General features: G+C 48.9%; 1 protein-coding gene across 1 annotated transcript; it reads right to left on the bottom strand.

Annotated features, from left to right (window-relative positions):
- Positions 1 to 21001: 21001 nt before the first annotated feature.
- Positions 21002 to 23185, bottom strand: VRTN (vertebrae development associated; the record flags this gene model as incomplete). Its single annotated transcript, XM_080674184.1, has 1 exon — positions 21002 to 23185. The coding sequence occupies one exon, from the start codon at positions 23183 to 23185 to the stop codon at positions 21002 to 21004; it is 2184 nt and encodes a 727-aa protein (XP_080530310.1).
- Positions 23186 to 23626: the final 441 nt, after the last annotated feature.

Below are 23626 nucleotides of genomic sequence, written 5' to 3' on the forward strand. Positions count from 1 at the left end.
GGGGAGCTGCCCAATGGCACCCAGCGATTTATGAGTCAAGCCCAGGCTCTGCCTCCCCGGCCCTGGAGTGTCTGAGCTAGACGGGTGATGCCTCTGCCTGCCATGGAAACAGAAAACCCAGGGCAACAGCGGCGGAGGGTGAATATTAACACACTCAGCCTTCCCTCCTGCTTCAAAGGCTTCCCCGCCAGCCCCTCCCAGGGCTGGTGCCTCAACCCTTCTATTTTGGTGGCATGGCAGGGGTGGGCTGGAGGGGGATCACCTTGCCTGCCCCAAACTCACAGCAACCCCCCCACCACCACCATGTGCTCTCACCTCCTCGCTGTGACAGGGGGAGGCGCTGCTCTGTGAGGTGGGAGGCCCACAGAGGCACTCAGATGTTCCGAACAAAAATTAAAAGTCCTCATGCAGCCCATCTGCATTTCCAAATTCTTTCAACCTACATCCCTTGAACTGCTTTTATCTCTCTCTCTCTCTCTAAAGAGCTGAGAGGGCTTCAAAGCCATCTCTGGCTTCATGAGGAAACACCAAAGAAAGAAATCTCCTGAGGGCAGGGTGCCCTGAGAGGCAGCCGGAAAGGGGACAGGGGGGACACTGGGCATGTGTGTGACAGTGGCAGGAGCAGAGGGCAGGTGGCAAGGGCAGGCTCCATTGACAGAGCAACTTTAATACACAAAGCACCTTCACTCCAGCCCTCAGCCACTGAGGCAGGTTCCTGAACCCATGTTACAGATAGCAAGACTGAAGCCTCCAGGGCCCTCTTGCCTCCTGGTTCCACAGGTCAGTGAGTGGTCCCAGGGCCTCTAAGCACCTGCCATGGCTCCATCGTCACCCTGGGCCCACATCCCACCTGAGGCCAACTCAGGCCATTTTCACTCCTTAATCCTCTCCAGCCCTGTCCTAACACTTCCGCTCTGAGCTGGCCGGGAGACACAGCCTAACCCAGTGGTTGAAAGCAGAGTCTGGAGCCAGGCTGCCTGGTTCAAATCCTAACCCCCGTGTTTTCCCATCTGGCATGGTGACCGTGACTACAGCACACTGCTGCTGTGACCTCACATCATTAACACTTGGATGGCTCCTGTAACGGCATTGGGTCCCTAGTAAGTGCTATGTGAAACATGTTTCTAACATCTCCCATTGACCATCATCACCCCTTCCACAGCCAGAGAGAGAGATTAAAGCCAAAACCCCAGTGCATCTCACCGGGACCCTGCTGAGCTCTCAGCCGATCCCTGGTAGCAAGCTGAAGGCATGCATTGTTTCACGTGTTCCCCTGCCTGGGATTCCCTTATCTGCCTCTATTCCCCGACCTTTCCCCCAAAATGGTAAAAATCTTCCAAGACACAGTTCCAGAAAATCTCATCTTCTCTATCCCAGACAACACTCCCCGCCCCTGGCACCCTGGTGCCAAAACCTTGTAGAACTACCCACCCTCTTTCATGAGCCACCATCACACCCATTCAAACCTTTGCTCCTCTGAGGGTGGGGCTTTCTGTAGACTTTCAACACGGACTCACTGAGCATATCACTGAGAAAGAAGTGACTTGCCACACAGCTGGAGAGGTCAGAGGTCAAAATTCTTCCCGCCGTGATATCTCGCTCAGAGGGGAGAATCACCCACGTCTTCAGGGAGATAGGAGCAGGGATGGGGCGTCTAGCAGGGAGGTCCTTTACAATTCCAAGGAGGATGAAAGAGAGAGAGACAGAAGGGCGGACCCCCGCGGTGCCCAGCCTGGTGGTATCTGAATGGGGACAGACTGCAGAACTCTTAGATGCCTCCCCCGCCTTTCATCTAGGATGCCATATAGACCCACGTTCTGGTGGATCCAGGTCTGTGCTCTGTAGGAAATTATAAACAAGGATGCAAACGGGAGACAAAGGTGACTGCGTGCTCCTTGTGTCCCCTTTGGTCTCCATGAGGCTCTGAGCTGAGGACGACGGAGAAGGGGTTCTCAGTTTCCTCTGCTCCCAACTCAGCCCCTGAGTCACCTCCCCTCTCCCACCCTCCAAAGGAGTCCACAAGTCTGAGTGCCACGGGCTTGTCCATGGTGCCTTCTGAAGGCCAAGGCAGAGGCAGGAGCACTGCCTCACTCAACCTTGCCACCTCCCCACTTTCACAAATCCTGTGACTCTACCCCCCCAACCCCCCCTGATTCCATCTACTTCCCCCTCCTCCATTGCCAAGACCTAGTCCAAGCCCCCATCAGCTCTCTCTCAGGCTCCAGCAAAAGCCACCTAGATGTCCTGACACCTGCTACATCATGGATGAACCTTGAGGACATTGTGCCAAGTGAAATAAGCCAGTCACAAAAAGGCAAATACGTAGAATTCCACTTCTGTGAGGTATCTAGTGTAGTCAAACTCACAGAAACAGGACGTAGAATGGTGTCTCCCAGAAGCTGCAGAGAAGGAGAAGTTGGGAGTTATTGCTTAATTGGGACAGTCTCAGTTTTATAAGATGAAAACATTCTGGAGTTCAGCTCCACAACATTGTGAGTGTATTTAACACTACTGAACTGTATACTTTAAAATGGATAAAATGGTACATTTTATGTTATGTGTTTTTCACCACTTTCTTTTAAAGACTGGGGCAAGTAGTCATGTACTATTGTAAAGAAATGCTCTATTATAAATCTGTTCAGTATCTTTTCAAAGATGATTTTAATGAGAGGAAAATAAAAAAGCCTCCTACTAAATCACCTGCCTGCCTCCCTTTGGCTAAAGTCAACTTTTCTAAAAGCTAATCTGGTCGAGTTAACCTCCCTGATTAAAGATACCCATTTCTCTGAGACAATAACCAAGCTCCTAACCCTGCCTCCAACTCCAGCTCACACCACACTTCCACAAGTTCCCCCAAACTCTCTCTACCCCACCAGGTCTGCCTGCCTTCAGCCTTCACACTTGTAGGGTCTTTGCATATGCTATTCCTTCTGCCTGAAAGGCTTTTCCCTCCCTTCTTGGATTAATAATAATAAAAAGATATTGAGTACTTACTCTGTACCAAGCTTTGTTCTAAGCACTTCCCAAACATTAATCAACAAATCCTTACAATGTCCCTAGGAGGCTGGTTCTATCAGTACCCCTATTTTAGAGATAAAGAAACTAAGGTCTAGAGAGGTAACATAACCTGCCCTTGGTCATACAAGTAGTAATGGAAAGCTGGAATTCCACGTGCCTTGACCATGCCACCAGAGTCACCTCCCCCGTTGCTTCTTTCCTCTTCCCTTCTCAGAATGGCACTAAGGCAGGGTTAAGGGTCATCGAGAGAGGATCACGTTTTACCCTCAATGTAGTTTAATATTTTTTTTTAATATATATTTCTTTATTGATTTCAGAGAGGAAGGGAGAAGGAGAGAGAGATAGAAACATCAATGATGAAAGAATCATTGATTGGCTGCCTCCTGCACGCCCCCCACTGGGGATCGAGCCCGAAACCCAGGCATGTGCCCTTGGCCGGAATCGAACCTGGGACCCTTCGGTCCGCAGACTGACGCTCTATCCACTGAGCCAAGCCGGCTAGGGCTAGTTTAATATTTGCTTCCTAAATCGAAAAGCCCAGCAAACCTGCCCAGCACCTGCCCAGCCACCTGGTGAATAATGAAGACGGAACAGTTACTGGCCCTCATCTGAGTGTCCAGTGAGAGGTGAGGAGGACAGAGCCAGAGGAACACACAGCCCACTTAGGTGGGATCCAGAACAGATCCCTAAAGAAGGAGCAGGAAATTGGGAAACAAGACCATCAGGAGGGGGTTCATGCACAGGGTGGGGTAGCAGCTGACCAGAGACACAGGAAGCATACCTCAGGGGCATGAGAGCAGGTCTTGCTGCCATCCCCTTCCCACCATGCTTCCTCTGCCCAAGTGATGGGTCAACGGCCACCCTGCCCATGCAGGTGACCTGTGTGCTGCTGAGGCGGGCTGGGAGGAAGGTGCTGGAGTCAGAGGTCCCTCTGGAGAGCGGAGATGGGATGAAGTAGGGATCTTCTCAACCACAGACTTGAAATGAAAGGCATCTTCGGGGTTTTAGACTTGGATTATTGAGTGCCACCATATGCCGGCCACTGGGCTCATTCTTTGTTGTGTTAACCCACATTTTCTAGACAGGAAAACGAAGGCTCCGAGAGGTAAGGCAAATCACTCAACTAGCTGGGAAGTTGAGGAGCCTTAAAATTCATTGCTGGGTCTTCCGTCTTCAAATGAACCTTCTATATACTCAAATCGCATCGCTCCAGCAAGGGTGAGTCAGAAAGTGAAGTCAAAACACAGGAGCAGGCTCCAGTTTCCACTGTTGCCTGAAGCGCTTCTTCATTTTCTTCTTTAACCAAATCTGGGTAGGAACTGTGTCTGGTTATGGGAGCAGGTGACCCTCTCAGAATTCACCAGCCTTCTGCCCAGCACAGCCACCCTACCTTAACGCAAAGCCCTCTCTGGCCCCCTACCAGCTTCAGTCCCCCTTTTCCCATGCTCCCTGCCCCTCACACTCCCCACCCCTCCCCCCAAAAAAAGCCTGCAGTTGGAGAGGTGAAGATTCGTGTCCTCCAGCTGCACCGACTCCCTGGGGTGATGCATGGAGGATTCCACACTCAGAGAGGCCAATTAAGGATCATCATCCTGGCAGAGCTGCTGGGCTCAGTGCTGCTTGAACGGCCCTGGGACCCCCAACAGGAGTCTGCCCAGGGAGCCTCAGGGAGCCATCTGCCAGGAGCTCCCCACACGGGGTCCACAGGCCAGCCCTGACCTCCCCTCAGCCAGGACAGCTGTGCATCTCCACACCTCTGCCCAGCCTCCCAGCTTCCTTTCATTGTTGAACATCAGTTAAGTCTTGACAGCGTACCTATTAAGCATGGAACAGTCTACTAAGATCTCCAGGGCAGAATGAGTTTCTTGTCGTCAGAAGTGAGGCAAACAGAGACGGCCTCCTGGCTTGAACACACCAAACATGCTCCTGCCTCACTCAGAATTTGCACTTGCTAGTCCTGGTCCTTCCGCCAGAAACACCCTTCTCTCCATATCTGTTCTGCCATTGCTTGCTCAAATGTCACTCATCTTAGAGGCCGTGCCTGGTGGTCTCACCCCTACCACTTACCTGCTTTGTTTTTTCCTCATGGCTCTCTCCCTGCTTAACACTTCATTACCCATGTGTTTGTCAGCCTTCTGCCATTGGAATGCTGACTCCATGGGAAGGGGTGCCTGGGTCTTATTCATAAATGGCTGAATCCTCCTGCTTAGAGCAGGAACCATCCTATATAATCCTATATAATAAAACCCTAATATGCAAATTGACTGAAAGGTGAAACGACTGGTCGCTATGATGTGCACTGACCACCAGGGGGCAGACGTTCAACGCAGGAGCTGCCCCCTGGTGGTCAGTGCGCTCCCACAGGGGGAGTGCCGCTCAGCCAGAAGCCAGGCTCATGGCTGGCGAGCACAGCAGTGGTGGTGGGAGCCTCTCCCACCTCCGCTGCAGGAGGGTGGTAAGGAGCAAGGGAAGACTGCGAGAGGGTGCAGGCCAGGCTGAGGGACCCCCCCCCACACACACACACACCAGTGCATGAAATTTCATGCACCAGGCCTCTAGTTCTCAATAAAGACCTGTTCTATGGCCCTAGCTAGTTTGGCTCAGTGGATAGAGCATCAGCCTGCAGACTGAAGGGTCTCAGGTTTGATTCCAGTCAAGGGCACATGCCCGGGTTGCAGGCTCAATCCCCAGTAGGGGGCATGCAGGAGGCAGCCGATCAATGATTCTCATCATTGATGTTTTTAGCTCTCTCTCTCTCTCTCACTCCCTTCCTCTCTGAAATCAATAAAAACATATTAAAAAAATAATAATGTGTCCAGTCCCACGAACACAACCTCCATCTCTGGACACTTACAGTGGGCCAGGTACCGGTCTAAGCATTTTATGTGTCTTTTCAAGCTCTCTGAGGTAAGGATGATCATTAGGATCATTCAGATGAGACCACTGAGATGAACTACATTGGTCAAGGTCACACAGGTAATGGTAGAGTTGGCATCTGAGTCTGGATTCTGGATCCAGAAGATGAATCCTTAACCATGCAGTATGCTGTCCGCCCAGTGCACTCCACCTGGCTTCCTGGTCACACCTTACCAAGCAGCACTGACTGCTCAGGGCCAGATGAGTGGAGCCAACATGGGCTCAGTGGTTGGAGTGAGGGTGTGGGGAATGCTGATGTCGGGTGGCAACAACCTATCTCAAGGGTTGTTAGGATATTTAAATCAGATCAGGTATGAAAGTGCTTGTTTCAGGAACGGTTAGGTCACAATGACTACAATACATTGATTGCAGGAGGGGAGCTCAAGCTCTCACAGATGCAAAACATAAGCTGGATCCTGACTCTCAAAAGCTTATATTCTAAAGGTGTAAAGAGATCCACACTAGCGACCACAGTAAAGTCACTTCGGCTTGTGAACTTCAGTTTCATCACCAATAAAATGCTCCTACTGCCAGCTGGCTGGTGTGGCTCAGTGGTTGAGCATCAACCCATGAACCAGGAGGTCACCATTCAATTCCCGGTCAAGGAATATGCCTGGATTGTGGGCTTGATCACCTGTGAGGGGCATGCAGGAGGCAGCCAATCATGATTCTCTCTCACTATTAATGTTTCTCTCTCTCTCTCCCTCTCCCTTCCTCTCTCTGAAATCACATATTTTAAAATGCTCCAACTGCATTTCCCATGCACCCTCATTATATTTGTTTGCACGCTTGTCTCCTTATTATAATGTGAGCTCCTCAAGGGCAGAGACCCCATCTGCCTGTCTGTGAACCTGTTATAAACCCATGGGAGTTCAGAAAATGTGAAATAAATCAATAGTGAACTCTGAGGCCCTTTCAGCTCAGAACTTCTCCACATCTGAGATTTCTGTTCAACAAATAATCCACAATTTACTGGCCTGGGCACTGCAGGACACAAAGAGGTAAGCCATCAACCGTGCTCCAAGAACAGCCACTCCTAGTGAATCCACTTTCAGGAACTCGTGCTGCAGATATTCTTGCCCATATGCACACAGGTGTAGGTGCAAGGACATTCTCTGACTCGCCTTGTTTTGATCATTAAAAATTAGGGACAACTGAAATGCTCATCACTAGAGGGCTGGCTACATAAATGCTATGCAGACATTACAAAGAATGAGGCAGGCTTAGCTAAACGGATATGATACAATCTCTGAGAAAGAGGGCTAAGTACAGTTTACAGAGTGCATACAATGCTATGCGTATGTTGTGTTTTTAAAGGAATACATATAGACATATATGCTTATCAACAAAGTCTAGCTCTAAACTAGTGCTGTCCAATAAAGTATAATGTTAGCCACAAATGTATTCAAAGAAAAAGGTGAAGTTAATTTTAATATATTTTATTTTACTTAATCCAAAATAGTATTAACATTTAATCAATATTTTAAAATTATTTTTTTCTAGCTTAACTATTACACTTGTATGTTTAAAAATTATTAATTAAATTATATATACATATACATATACATATACATATATACATATATATACATATACATATACATATACATATATACATATATATACATATACATATATATATTTGGTCCTAGGTCTTTAAAATCTGGTATATATCTTACACTTACAACATATCTCAGTTCAAACTAACCATATGTTAAGTGCTCAATAGTCACATAGATAGTGGCGACTGTATGGGACTCACAGTTCTGGAAGGATTTCAAAGGGAGGTAACAGTTGCCCTTGGGGAGAAACTTGGGGGAATTGAAAATCAGGGGAGCCCTAGCTGGTTTGGCTCAGTGGATAGAACATCGGCCTGTGGACTCAAGGTTTTCCAGTTTTGATTCCGGTCAAGGGCACATACCTGGGTTGCGGGCTCAATCCTCAGTAGGGGGCATGATTTTCTCTCATCATTGATGTTTCTATCTCTCCCTTCCTCTCTGAAATCAATAAAAAAAATATATTTTAAAAAAAGAAAAGAAAATCAGGAGAAGGAGAAAAAGTAACTTTCACTATATGTTCTTTTGTTTGACTTTTTTTCCCCCATATGCATGCATCACCTCTTTTTTAAAACTCACAATATTTGAGGTAAGGAAAAACACAGAAAAACAGAAAAGCAGTGATCTCAGAAGTAGGAGGAGATTCCAGACATGCAGGTGCAATGTCAGGGAGGTCAAGAGAGAGTTGCTTTTCTGAAAATGAGGAGGAGGAGGTGGAGGAGGTAGAAGAGGTGGAGGAAGAGACAGTACCCTAAGGTGACTTCAGATTTAGCACCTGGGACATCACTCATCACTCACTCATCAGTGACATTTGAGAGCTGTCTCAGGAGAAGAAAGGGGTAGAACAAGACAGTAGCAGGTTAGGAGTGGGAGGCAATAGGTGTGGCCCTCTATGGAGAAAAAAAACCAAAGACTCAAACATGGGAGTTAATCAACGGTGACTAACTCAGAGGTGGCCCAGGTGGCCATGAGTGGGGAGGGTTGCTAGCAGGAGGTGGAGAACAGGTGGATCAGGCAGTACCTGTGCTGTGGAGTGTAGAGGCGCCAGGCCTGGCTGGAACACAAGCCACTGGGGGAAAGCAACAAGAACCAGTGTGGCTAACAATTAACTTCTTACCTGCTTTGGGACACAGGCTCCTTTGAGAATGTGATGGCAGCTGAGGACCCTCCCCAGAAAAAGGCACATACAATTTTTTTAATCCTCACCCAAGGATATGTTTTACTGATTTTTAGAGGCAGAGGAAGGAAGAGTGAGAGAAATATCGATGTGAGAGAGAAACATCCATCAGTTGCCTCCATTATGCACCCTGACTGGGGATTGAACCCACAACCTAGGTATGTGCCCTGACTGGGAATCAAACCTGAAACCTTTTGTTTGTTTTTTTTGTTTGTTTTTTTTGTTTTGTTTTGTTTTGTTTTTGGTGTACAGGACGACTCTCCAACCAACTGAGCCACTCAGCCAGGGCTGCACAATTTTATACACAACGTTAAGGCATTCCCAGAGCCCCCAAGAGCCACCCAAATCACAAAACCTGCTGTAATGGTCCTCTGTGGACTATAAGGTGTGGCCCAAATTCCTCACCTGCCCTTCACAGTCTGGCCCCATCACCTGCTCTGGGCTCATCCTCTGCTCACCTCACCCCTGTTCCTGTGCAGTGACCCTTTGTTCCAGGTGTTTTTATTCTTAAGATTACCCCTTCCCTCTCAGGAACTCTTCCCTCTCTTCCTCCTCCCCTCTCTCTTCACCACTCAGAAACTATCTCTCTCCCGCAGGCATACTGAATTCCTTCTTTTTTTATTTTCAATTACTCTTGACATTCAATATTACATTAGTTTCAGGTATACAGCATAGTGATTATACATTTATATCACTTATGAAGTGATCCACCGATAACTCTACTAACACCTGGCACCAGTTATGACAATATTATTGACTAAATTCCCTATGCTGTACTTTACAACCCGTGACTGTTTTGTAACTACCAATTTGTACTTCTTGATCCCTTCACTTCTTTCATACGGACCACCCACCCCCCTCCCATCTGGCAACCATCTGTTTCTCCTCTGTATTTATGAGTTTGTTTCTGTTTTGTTTGTTCATTTTTTTGTGTTTTAGATTCCACATGTAAGTGAAATCATATGGTACTTGTTTTTCTCTGACTTATTTCATCCTCCACTTAGTATAGACACCAGGGTAAATGTTGCATATCATTCTAGTTTGTTTCTGATCTGTTCCCATTCCAGCCCACACAAGTTTTGTGCAGCCTGAGGGCCAGGATCTAATGTGATATATACAAGGTACCTAGTAAATGAAAGAACCCAAAGACCACGGAATTAAGGAAGAGACCCCCTGTTTCCCAGAAGTCCCTGAGGAACCAGAGGAGGGTTTTTAGGGGCTGTGGTTGGATGTTGGACCATGTTCCCACCTGATAGGAATGTTATCCTTTGCATAGGAATTGAGAATTGACTTACTCCATGTTCCCCGATAGAAGTCCCAGATTATGGGCCAAGGATGACAAGGTTGGAGAGAGGTTGCATGGGTAGGGTTGCCAGAATTTTATTTTTAATCCTTCCCTGAGGATATGTTTTTATTGATTTTAGAAAGGAAGGGAGAGAAAAAGAGAGAGAGAGAGAGAGAAACATTGATGCGAGAAATAAACATTGGTTGGTTGGTGTACTGGACGATGCTCCAACCAACTAAGCCACCTGGCCAGAGCCAGAATTCTTTTTTTTAATTTACAACTGGCATAATATTATATTAATTTCAGGTGTACAACATATTTCTTTATTTATACATGCTGCAAAATTATCACCACAATAAATCCAGTTAACATCCATTACCACCCATGGTTACATTTTTTTTTCTTGTGATGAGAATTTTCAAAACCTACTCTCCTAACTACTTTCTAATATGCAATACAGCATTGTTGACTGCAGTCATCTACTGTTCATTATATCCCCATGACTTATTATTTTTAAAGTCAATAACTTTTATTATCAGTCGTGTATTTTATAGGGGGAAAAGGAATGTAGCAAATGGGTCAGAGTTGTACCAAAAAAATGCAGGTTTGGCCCTGACTAGTGTGCTAAGTGGTTAGAGCTTCAGCCGAGTACCAAAGGGTCTCGGGTTCAATTCCTGGTCAAGGGCACGTACCTATGGAGGGGAGGGAGAGAGAATGTGTGTGTGTCTCAACTGGTTGCCTCTCCCACACACCCTGCCTGGGGCCAGGGATTGAACCTGCAACTGAGGCACATGCCCTTGACCAGGAATCAAACCCGAGACCCCTTGGTCCTCGGGCCACACCATTGAGCCAGGGTGGGAATAGCAGTTTTGCAGTTTATTTTATACTGTCAAAGGAGAAGACATAGTACTATGATAAACATTCTTTTTTATTTTTTAAATATTTTTCTTTATTGATTTCAGAGAGGAAGGGGAGAGAGAGAGAGAGAGAGAGAGAGAGAGAGAGAGAGAGAGAGAGAGAGAGAGAGAAACATCAATGATGAGAGAGAATCATCGATTAGCTGCCTCCTGCATGCCCCTACTGGGGATCGAGCCTGCAACCCCAGGCATGTGCCCCTGGGCGGAATTGAACCTGGGACCTTTCAGTCCATAGGCTGTCGCTCTATCCACTGAGCCAAGCCAGCTAGGGCTGTGATAAACATTCTTAAACTTAAGTTTACATTCTCTTAGTATATACTTAGGAGTAGAATTCCCCTAGGGAATTCTAGGAAATGTAGAAGTTCATCTACTAATTAGCTTTTATAGATATTGCTAAACAGTTTTCCAAAGTGGGTATATATAGGTATGCACACTCCCATCAGAGGCACCAGAAGTTTTTAACAATTCCCAGGTGAGTCTAAAGATAAGAACAACTGTCTTACTGTGCTGGTGATAAACTTCAGGGCCTATGGGAACCTGTAATGGCAAGGTTTGACCCAGACTGAAAGAAGAAACCAGGAAATGGGGCTTGGTTGAACTCTGAACAGGGTGGGTGGGGTCAGGGCAGCATTGCAGGTAGAGAAGGGTTGCCTCTGGGAGGCCAGAGCATATGAAAGGCTTGGATGAAGGGAGAATGGTCAGGGACTGTGGGAGGGGCTAGGTAATATCAGGCCTTTGAGGTGATGTTTAGGATTTTCTTTTTTAACTTTTTATTTTGAAATAATTTTAAACCTATAGAAAAGTTGCAAAAAATAGTACAGAGAATTCCTGTCTACCCTTCACTCAACTTCTTCTAAGATTAATAACTCACATAAGTGTGTACAATTATCATAACCAGGAAAATAACATTGGTACAATACTATTAGCTAAACCACAGTTATACTCAGACTGCTGAGTCTCCAAGTAGGATTGCCAGATAAAATATAGGACATCCAATTCAATTTTACTTCAGATAAACAATGAATAATGTTTTAGTATGTCTCAAATATTACCTGGAACATACTTATACTAAAACATTGTTTATACAAAATTCAAATTTAATTAGGTATCCCTTCTTTTTATTTGCTAAATCTGGCTACCTCATCCCCAAGACAAGGATCTGATGGGCTTGGCCCATTCCCACCCACTGCAGCAGCTTCCAGACCAAGGAGAATTTTCCTCCCCTCCCTCCTCTTCCTTCTCTCTCACACCCAGGCTGGCCTAGCCAAGAGCAGGCCAGTACTCGGCACCAGCCTTTTCACTGCAACCCACACTCAGCCTCCCACTCCAAACCCACTCATTTCTTAATCCAGTAAATATTTCTGCATACCTACTATGTGCCAGGCTCTGTTCTAGCCAGAGGCATCAAGCAATGAACAAGTCAGATGAGTTTCTGCTCCTGGGGGCTTGCATTCCAGTGGGGGTAGCAGACAATAATCCAGAAAACAAGTGTCCAATGGTGATGATGACCATGAAGGGATGTAGTAATGGATAGTGACTGGGACCCACTTGAGGTGGGGGGTCAAGGAAGGCCTCCCTGAGCAGATGGCATGACTGAAAGCACTAACAAGAGCCAGTTCTGTAGGATTTAGGGAAGAGTGATTCAGGGAAAGGAGTGACCACAAGGGATGTCACAGGCACCGCTGGGGGCCCTTCAGCACAGCTGTCTGATCTGTAGGATCTGCCCATGTGTATGGTATAAGTAGTCCATTGTGGCCAATTTGAAACTACCAACATGATGTGGTAATTTTTAGAAAACTAGTATTTTAAATGGTTTTGGGCCTCATCAACATGCCAGGGCCAAAGGGCTGAATCAAAATCCTGCTCTCTTGGGCTTTTTCCCAGCTCCAGGCCTTCATTATCTTCTGTTCCTTCCCCACAGCACCATCGCCTCCCTCTGTTACAGCTCATAGCATGTAACAAAGCCCTGATTCAAGAGACTGGCTTTAAAAACTAGTCTTATTGCATAGAGATGTCTTTCAGTGGCAAATTATCATTGTAAAAGGGTTCTGTCTTTATCGAATAAAATGAATTAAGGTTGTCATCTGAAATTCTGAATGAAGACCTAAAATTGCAAACTACACTTACTGCCCTGAGAATCCTTGAATTTAGGATTGAGAACCAGTTATGTAGTCAATGTTTATAAACAACTCCAGGGGGGCGCTAGGTCTTACTGAGCTTTGTAACCTTGCTCTCCCTCACCTTCAGGCCTCAACAAATGTGGAAGGAAGGAAGGAAGGAAGGAAGGAAGGAAGGAAGGAAGGAAGGAAGGAAGGAAGGAAGGAAGGAAGGAAGGAAAGGAGGGAGGGAGGGAGGGAGGGAGGGGAGGGGAGGGGAGGGGAGGGGAGGGGAGGGGAGGGGAGGGGAGGGGAGGGGAGGGGAGGGGAGGGGAGGGGAGGGGAGGGGAGGGGAGGGGAAGGAAGGAGGGATATCTAACCCAAAAATACCAGCCTCCTCCTGCCCCATGAAGGTGAGGTCTGAGGATCGGTGGAATCCACAGTGATCAGCACCTGTCTAGGCACTGCAGTGCAGCTTAGCCAGCCCTCATTTTTGCCCAATTCTTTTTTTTTTAATTTAATAAATCTTTATTGTTCAGATTATTACAATTGTTCCTCTTTTTTTCCTCCATAGCTCCCCTACACTGGGTTCTCACCCCACCCTCTGCCCTTACCTACCCCCCGCACTGTCCTCATCCATAGGTGTACGATTTTTGTCCAGTCTCTTCCCGCACCCCCCACACCCTTTTCCCCCCTGAGAATTGTCAGTCCACTCCCTTTCTATGCCCCTGATTCTATTATATTCACCAGTTTATTCTGTTCATCAGATTTTTAATTTACTTGATTTTTAGATTCACTTGTTGATATGTATTTGTTGTTCATAATTTTTATCTTTACCTTTTTCTTCTTCTTCCTCTTCTTAAAGAATACCTTTCAGCATTTCATATAATACTGGTTTGGTGGTGATGAACTCCTTTAGCTTTTTCTTATCTGTGAAGCTCTTTATCTGACCTTCAATTCTGAATGATAGCTTTGCTGGGTAGAGTAATCTCCATTGTAGGTTCTTGCTATTCATCACTTTGAATATTTCTTGCCACTCCCCTCTGGCCTGCATAGTTTCTGTTGAGAAATCAGCTGACAATCGTATGGGTGCTCTCTTGTAGGTAATTAACTGTTTTTCTCTTGCTGCTTTTAATATTCTTTGTCTTTGCTCTTGGCATTTTAATTATGATGTGTCTTGATGTGATCCTCTTTGGATTCCTTTTGTTTGGGGTTCTCTGCGCTTCCTGGACTTGTAAGTCTATTTCTTTCACCAGGTGGGGGAAGTTTTCAGTCATTATTTCTTCAAATAGGTTTTCAGTATCTTGCTCTCTCTCTTCTTCTGGCACCCCCATAATTCGGATGTTGGTACGCTTGAAGTTGTCCCAGAGGCTCCTTACACTATCTTCAAATTTTTGGATTCTTTTTTCTTTTTGCTTTTCCGGTTGAGTGTTTTTTTGCTTCTTTGTATTTCAAATCTTTGACTTGATTCTTGCAGTCCTCTAGTCTGCTGTTAGGTCTCTGTATAATATTTTTTATTTCAGTCAGTGTATGTTTAATTTCTAGTTGGTCCTTTTTCATATCCTCGAGGGTCTCGCTAAATTTATTGGCCTTTTCTAGGAAATTCTTGAAAAACCTTATAACCATGGTTTTGAACTCTATATCCACTCATTTGCTCTCCTCCATTTCTTTCGTTTGTGATCTGTGTCTTTGTCTCTACATTTCCCTGCTTCCCTGAGTTGGTAGAGTAGCTTTGTGTGTTAGGTGTCCTATATGGCCCAGTGGGTCAGCCTCCCCAGTTACCTGAGGTGGACACTCTTGGTGCACCCCTTTGTGGACTATGTGTACAGCCTTGTTGTAGTTAAGTCTTGATTGTTGTTGGTATCACTGGGAGGAATTGACCTCCAGGCCAGTTGGCTGTGAGGATCAGCTGTGTCTATGCTGGGAGAATTTCTGTGCTGGAGACACCCTTATGAGACAAGACTTGCAAAATTGCAAAAGCCTCTGTGCTCAGCTTGGATGGGGTGGAGTCTCAGGGATGAGCAGACAGTCTTGGTTTCCCATCAGCCCTGCCCTATGAGGCCCCTGGGTCTCAGTGTCCCTCGGTAATCGCTGTAAGCACCTCTGAGAGAAAACAGCCCTCGAGTTTCACCTGCTGCCAGACAGTCCAGTTTCTCCTCGAATGAGTCTGGGTTCCCAGTAACTCGCCTGGAACTGGAGTTCAACGCAGTCGGGAGCTTCTGTCTCCCTCCCGCTTTAGAAAGCCAGCCGTGCTCTCAGCCGCCTGTGCACTCAGCCGCCCGTCCTCTCTGCGCGTGCGTCCTCTCTGCGCGTGCATGCCTCTGGACCTCTGCCTCCGCAGCTCCCCTGAGTCTCAGTGTGCTTTCTCTTTTCCTGACAGTCCAGATTCCCCCCGAATGAATCTGGGTTCCCAGAAACTCACCCGGAACTGGAGTTCAGCGCAGTCAGGAGCTTCCATCTCCCTCCCGCTTTAGAAAGCCAGCCATGCACTCAGCCGCCCGTGCACACAGCCGCCCGTCCTCTCCACAGGCTCACGCGTCTCTGTACCTCAGTCTTTTGCAGCTCTTCTGATTCTCAATGTGCTTTCCTCTTTCCTTCTAGTTGTAGAATTTCCACTCAGCCAGCTTTCCTGTGGTTCTGGATGGTGTCCGTTTTGTCTTTTAGTTGTAGTTTTGATATTGTTGTGCGAGGCAACAGTTTAGGTGTTTACCTGTGCCGCCATCTTGGTTTCTTGTCCCCCCAATTCTGTCTTAAATGACAACAAATAACTCTGCCCAAAGTCAGGGGGCCTAGAAACTGAACGTGGCTGACTGTCAACATGCACAGGCCACAAAACAACATTGGCACTCCTGAGCCAGGCTGGGCTGGGGGCAAGTGGACCACAAAGCCACTCCCGACAGGCTGTGCCTTCCCTCCTGCCTGACCCTGGCCTCTCCCCAGTCTGCATCCTGAGGGCTGTGTCTGGAACAGGTGAGGCAATGAGGAGGATGCCCGGCAGCCTGCCTGTCCTCTGCCATCCCATGGTCCCCTCAGGAAGAGGGTGACACATGAACAGCTGCCTGCCCAGGCTCTTCCTGGCTGTCCTCCTATCTAGGTCCCCCCACCCACCCAAGTTTTCTCTGCCTGGCAGGGAGGAGCCACCAGAGTTAAGAGGATTTCATGCTATTTTCAAAGCCATTTTCTACAGAAGCTTTTTTTATACCATTAAACCTACTTTCTGACACTCCTCGTCTCCCTGAAAGCTTCCTTCCTCCTCTTCCATGAGATAAACCAGTGATGGGAACATTTAGGTCCCCGCTAGTGACACTCTACAGGCATCCTGGGGTGTCATCAGCCAGGGCTGGGAAGGAGAAATCACACTAGAACCTTCCTGTAGAAGTCAGGCCAGTGAGGGAGGCAGACAGCACCCAGGGCAGGCAGAGGCTCCCCTGAAACACATTCCCCAACTTGGCTTCCCTGGGCCTTTCAGCCCCATCCTAACAGCTGCCTGTGTCAGAGCACCTCTCCCGCAGCTTCCCATCCTCCCGCACAGCCACCAGACCGAGGTATTTTACAGTCAGCAACCGTGATCATCTGAGAAATAATTGAGGCGTTTCCCAGAGACCCTCAGGCAGCCTACTGTTCACAGAGCAGAGTTGGCCTCAGGAAGCTCCAAGTTGGGAGGGGTGTCAGGATGAACTATGAGATGCCCAAGCCAGCATATGCTTTCCTTGCAACCCCATGGTGTTTTTCTGTGCATTCCATATGGAAGCCTCTATCATATTGTGTCAGACCACAGCTGCCAGTAAACCAAGGCCTTTGTGAGGACAAGAGCTGAGGTCAAATGGCTCTGTATCCTCAGTTTATAGCACGGGGCTCAGCCTATCGTGGGTTGCTGGAGAGGAGCCTATGACATCTGCCAGAGCCCTTTGTGAGCAAAGCTGATGCAGCCACAGACTGGACCAGACTTGGGCAGGAGAGTGGCCTCACTTATGACCTGGCTTGAGAGCTGTGCTCAGAGGAAAGGGGGTAGGAGTGGGGTGGACTGGACCAATCAAATTCTCTTCCTGTGATAACCCAGCAGCGTGGAATCTTATGAACCATGCAATATTCCTAGGGTCCTGGTGGAATGGAGATGTGGAAGAGAAAATTCTAGGATGATGCCCCGCTTCTTAGCCAGCTCAGCTGGTAACCTGATGCTGTCAGCAGCCAGGGTGAAAAATAGAGAACAGGTTGGTGGGAAATGGAAGCCTGGGCCCAGATTGCCAGATGGTAAGTCTGAGGTGCTGGTGGAACATCCATCCAGAAGGGGCAGTTGAGATATGAGGTGGATGCTTGGGGCCCAAGAGCTACCCAGGGGCCTGTGTGCTGGACTCCAGATAAATATTTAAGAAGCTTCATGCATTATGATAGACAATATGACCTCCACCAAATACAGGACCCTGCCCCCAGGGGATAAATACATAGATAAAAAATATTTTTAAATTATTCACATTTCACCTGGTTGCTTTTTTATGGTGAAGCTTTTATATTCAAAATTTTCAGAACCAGTGTAACTTTATAAGAGCACAAGATGTTGGGAAATATAAAGCTAACTTCAAATATTGTTTTCTCCCTTTATTCATTGTTCATTTTATAAGAATAATTTAACCAGACTTATAAAACCTTGTCCAAATCAATACTGACTTATCAGTTTTATCTTAGCTTTCTACGGGTTTGGGGCTCAGTGCTGGTCTCTGACAGAAGACCTATCCGTTTTCGGACAGGGGTGTCTTAAATCTAGATGTAACCTACCTTGAGCAAGTGTCTCCTTAGGCATTAGCTTCCTCTTAAAAATCCAGGGGTTCTCAAACTAGACCACGTTTTTACCAATAGCAAATGCTCATCTAGCAAGGTACAATATTACAGGCATCACTGTAATCCCCATTTTACAGGTGGAGAAAACAAGGCACAGCAAGGCTAAGTAACTCACCCTCTTCCATGTCTCAGGTGAGAATCAGTAGATCTGGGTGGGGCCCTGGAATCCCCACTACTAACAAGCTCCCCCAGGGTCTTCCCTCCAGGTGGTTTTTAGACCCCCTAGTGAAACACTGTTCCTGCCATCAGATCTGCTTTGGTTCCAAGAGAGCAGAGAACAGAACAAACAAGAAAATACAGAGCCCCAAGCAAGGCAGTTCCCAGAAGCAGGGTTGGAGCCACCCTCTGACAGCCAAACCAGCCAAGGGGGATAGATTGGGAGTTGGAAACAGCTGTGCCTACTGGAAACCCAGAATCTGTCTCTTGCTGCATCAGATTGCCACCTTCTGGCTATAGGCAGTCATTGCAAGCCAGGTAGGAGGAGCAGTCCGGTCCCTCCACGTTAAGGGACTACAAAGTAACTTGCTTGGGGGTTCACAGTGTGAGAAAGACAAGCACTGGCAATATGTGGTTAGCATTATGGGACAGATAAAATGAGTGAGGGTTCAGGGGGGGAAATAAGCCTGAGACGTAGGCATGGGCCAGGCTGGTGGGCCTCATTAGTTTGGATTCTGTGCTGAGGACAATGGGAAATCCAGTAATGGGTTAAGATTTTAGTTAGATCATTCTGGCCTGTCAGGAGGATGAAATGGGATAGTCTGAGTGGAGGCAGAGTCCATTTGAAAACCATTCACGTATCAGAGATGAGATCAGATGCTGGCCTAGATTAGGGGGTGACAACGTGGATAGAGAAAAATGGTCAATGAGAAATATTTAGGAAGTAGGACTGGTTAGGATTTCATTCATTCCTTCTTTGAATAAACTGTAGCACCTATGATGTGCCAGAAACTAATCTTCCTGCTGGGAATATAGTGGTGAAAGCAAGCCAAGAAAAAGCCCTACCTTTCATGGAGAGGGCTTGTTTTAATGGGGGGAGGGGAGGCTAATAATCATATAAACAAGAAAAATTTCAGGAAAAGCAGTGTAGACCAAGTGTAGCATGTTCAAGATCAGAGGCAGCCAGTGTGGTTATGAAGGGCAAGAGTGGCACAAGAGAAGGCTGAAGAGAGTCAGGAGCCAGCCCAGCCCGTATGGTTCAGTGACTGAATGTCGACCTATGAACCAGGAGGTCATGGTTCAATTCCCATCATGGCACATGCCCAGGTTGCAGGCTCGATCCCCAGTAGCGGGCGTGCAGAAGGCAGCCAACTGATGATGTTTCTCTCTCATTGATGTTTCTATGTCTCTCTCTTCCTCTCTCTGAAATCAATAAAAACATTTTTTTAAAGTCAGGGGCCAGATTATGAAGGCCTTTGTAAGGCAGTGCAAAGAATTCTGAGTGAAGGGAAGCCACTCAACATTTTAGACAAAAAAGGGACAGAATCAGATTTTATTTAAAGATCTCTCAGGCTGCTCTATAGAGAACAGATTATATGGGGCAAGAGTGGAAGCAGAAAGACTTGTAGGAAGCTGAGATGTGGACCAGGAGAAATGATGGCAGCAGCATGAGAGCGGGAATTCTAGGCATATTTTGGAGTCAGAGTCAACAGGATTTGCTGATGGATTGGATGTGGGAGTGAAAAAATAGAACAAAGGATGGCTCCCCCAAACCACATGGAAGACAGCAAGCAAAGGTCTGGCTGTAAAGCTCAGCCCCACTGGAGGGAGCGGCATGCAAACTAATCTCTCTGTTTTCTTATCGAAGACTGGGCCCATCCTGCCTGGGCTCATGGCAGGCTTGACCCTCTCCCTGGCCTGGCCTCTGAGTGCACTTAGCCAGTTTTCTCCCATTGCTGGGAGGCAAGTTTCCAGGCAGCCATAGCCTCGCCCCCAGCTGGAAGAACACCCACTTTTAAACCCAATTCTAAATAGAATGCCCAGAATCATCAGCCCCCTCATTCTCCAAGCCCTGGACCTAGGAGTGTCCCAGCAAGACAGAGAAATGATCACTCTCAGACCCCTTAAACCAGCCTTGGGCAAACTACGGCCCGCGGGATCCGGCTGTTCTATCTGGTTCTCTTGCTCTCCCCTCCGCTCCTTTACTTTGAATTTATATTAGTTCACACAAACACTCCATCCATGCTTTTGTTCCGGCCCTCCGGTCCAGTTTAAGAACCCATTGTGGCCCTCGAGTCAAAAAGTTTGCCCACCCCTGCCTTAAACTCAAGGAGAAATGTGTGAATGGGCAGTTTTATCCCAGCAGAACAAATACCAGAGACCAAGGGCTGTGGGCATCACATCATTTTATTTCTTTAGTTTTCCAACTTCATTCTCAGACAATGCAAATTCAAGTATTTCACCTGCCTGGCCACTGTGTGGTCCCTCCCTGAAGATGGGGCACAGGCTCTGATGGAGAGGCTCAGCAAAGACAGGGGTTCCCAAGAGCAAGCCCGACTGGCAGAGGACCGCCGATGGGCCAGGCACCAGCAAGCAGAGACTCAGCGCCTCTCCCTCAACCCTGACCACGCTGCTTGCAAGGACCAAGACAGCCCTCAGGGGCCCTTGTTCTTCCTATACATCCTGCTTCTGCTCACACTGAGCCTGACTCCTTTCCCCATGGGGATGCCACTCAGAAGCTACTGCCCCCGCTCCACGTTTGATCTCTCATGCTCCTTAGGGAAATGTGTTTGAGTAAGGAGAGTGCCAAGTCCCAAAAGGAACTGAAGATGTATATTCTGCCCAAGAGGCAGATGGCCATGCTATAATACTCCTTTTGTCCCCAGAAAAAAACGAAAGCAGCTTTAGCTAACCAACCCTCTTCCAGACCTCCCCCCAACACATATAGCTTCCAATACCAGCAAGTGGGCCCAGCCAACCCACTTAAATCAAAATAAAAAACTAAAACCAAGACACAATCAAAATAAGAAGGGCAAACAACTGAAGAGAACTCCTCTGGTCCCGCGACTCTCTGCAGCAGACCACATGGCTGATGTCTGGCTCTCTCTGCCCGGGAGCCAAGAAACAACACAAATCTGCCTTTGGGTTCAGGGTAGGCACTGTGGGAACCAGAACAAAGCGCATCCTGGCCAAGCCAGGGGCAACTCTGGTCCCTGACCCTCTCCAAACTGTCCCCTTCCTCCCAGCCCCTCTGCCTCACCCTGTCAGCCATCAACCAGGGTGAGGCCGTCGTACAGGGCTCGCTTCCACATGTAGTAGGTAGAGCGGGCGGTGAGGGGGAAGAGGGCACTGAACTCCTTGTAAGAGGGAAAGCTCTTGGACTGGAAGCACTTCTGCAAGAAGAGCTTGGCCTGAGCCTTGAACTTGGTGGTGGCGAGCATGTCCATCATCAGCACCTGGCTGTCCCTGCCACCTGCTGCTGCCACCACAGGGTGGCTGGGCCAGGACCCACTGTGGGGCCATCCCTGGGCCGTGGCCCCCTCTGGTAGGGCCCCCTCTCTGGAAGGACCCCCCTGGGCCTTCCCTGGATCCTCTCCTGGAGGAGCTGCAGCTGGGGCCATGGCAGCTGTCACATTCCTGCCAGCCCCTTCCTCTCGCTTCGCCTCAGCCTCCTGCACCCCCCTTTTGCCCAAGGTAGGAGCCTGGGTCTGGAGTTTGGACAGGCTTCTGGGCCAACCCCGGGCAAGACTCTTCCAGACCCAAAAGGTGGACGGGGACAGACTAGGGTAGCGGAGGCGAAAACGACAGAAGGGGAGATGCCCACTGAGCACCTGCTTGCGGGCAGCCCTGCGCAGACGCCTCTGCCGACGGGACAGGGGCATCCTCGGGGGCAGGAACTCCTGGGGGGTGGGTGACCCCCCACCTGTTGCTTTCCCTGGCCCCTCTCCCACCTCACCCTTCTCAGGGAGCAGAGCCTCTTCCCCAACAGATGCTGGCTGGGGAGCCTGGGCTGTGGAGAGGGCTGGGGCCGGCTTGAAGCTGGGGTTCCTCCGGAGGGCCTTCCGGCGCCAGTTGTAGTAGGTGGAGCGGGAGATGCCAGGGAACCTGCGTTTGAAGCAGCGATAAGGCACCAGTGTGTTCAGGGAGATGCAGTGCTCCAGGTACAGCTTGGCCCGCTGCATGAGGACCATTCCAGGGCTCGACACAGGCAGCATGGAGCACCCGAGCCCCTGGGCGGCCGGCTCCTCTGGCAGCTTCTGCTCCTCCACACCCAGCGCCTCCTTGGGGGCCAGGGGCTGGCAGGCGCCAGTGCCCAGCAGCTCGTTTTTCCAGGCGTAATAGGTGGAGCGGGAGATCTCGGGGAACCTCTGGAGAAACTGCTGCAGGGACATGATGCCCCCACGGTGGACACTGTCCTGCAGGACATGCTTGGCCGAGCAGAGGGTGGCCAACTTCTGCTGGTGCTCCTGGGACTGTCGCCGCCAGCGGTAGAAGGTGCTCTTGGTGACGCTGTAGCGTTCACAGAAGTGGGAGTAGCTGAGGCCAGGCTCCTGGGTAAGCAGCTCCGGGGTCTTGACTGGCGGTGGCGCTGGAGCTGGAGCTGCAGCCGGAGGAGCCAGAGGAGCTGGGGCAGGAGGAGCCGGAGGAGCCGGGGCGGGAGGAGCTGAGGCCGGAGGAGCAGGGGCCAGGCAGGTGGCATCTTCAGCCTCCACCTCCTCCAGTCCCACCACAGGGGCAAAGTACTGGTGGCGGAAGAGGTGCCTGGTCAGGGGCTGGCCAGCCCACATGATGTGCAGCGTGGCCGGCATGTGGTCACAGCGGCGGGGCCGGATGATGCGGTTAAAGTAGGGCCGGATCTTGAGGTTGCGCATGGGGTAGATGGAGTAGATGTTGCGCTGAAGGATGGAGGCGAGGGCGTACAGGTGCCACACATTGGAGAAGCTGTTAGGGAAGCAGGTGGCCTTGACGTCCGCATCGAAGATGGCCTCCAGCGTGGTGGACGGCAGGCTGGTCATCTCGGGGGACTCCTCGGAGCAGAGGGAGTAGCGCACGGCCTGCAGCATCACCTTGGAGTCGATCATGCCCTGCAAGTAGTACTGTCTGTGCAGCAGCATCTCCACCACGGTGCGCGCCCGCAGCTCCAGGCTGAGGCCTGCGTCGCCCCACAGCAGCATACTGGCCGCCTCGAACAGCAGGCTGCCCTCGCCCTTGCACCGCAGCGGCAGCATGCTCCTGGGAGCATCCTCTGGGTACAGGCTCAGGGCCACCGAGTCCACCTCCAGCACCTGGCGGCTGGGGCCTCCCTCCCGGCAGGTGGGGAGGGTGAAGGAGGACAGGACCTGCTTGGCCTCCAGAGCAGCGCCCACGAGACCCTCCAGGCCCTCGGACTCCACTGCTTCCTGCAGCTCCTGGAGGACCTGCTGCACCAGCTGCTCCCGGGATGTCATCCTGCCAGGGCAAAGGACAGAGAGCAGAGGTCAGGACAAGGGCCCAGATGGCACCAGCAGTGGTACCCCATCCAGCCCTGCACCTTCTCCCTTAAGATAATGTGCACCACCCCCATTTCCTCCCAGGGTTTATTTCGTCCTTCAGGGGTACCAAGAGCTTGGTCTTCTTGGTTCTGAAGAAGTCACTTAACCTCTCTAAGCTTCAGGTTCTTTCTCTGTGTTAAAAAAAAAAAAAAAAAAAATCTACCTTATAGGGACACACACTTTTATATCCACCCCTAGAATAGTGATTGGCACATTGTGAAGTACTGTAGAAATGCTAGGTATTATATATTAGAGTATTATCTAGTACTATACAGATTATATAGGATAGCCATAAAAGCTGTACCTCTGTACCTGGTAAAGACTTACAATTACATGTAGTCAAAATTGCCCTGTCTT

Source organism: Plecotus auritus (genome assembly GCF_963455305.1).
Source record: "Plecotus auritus genome assembly, chromosome: 1".
Classification (NCBI taxonomy): domain Eukaryota; kingdom Metazoa; phylum Chordata; class Mammalia; order Chiroptera; family Vespertilionidae; genus Plecotus; species Plecotus auritus.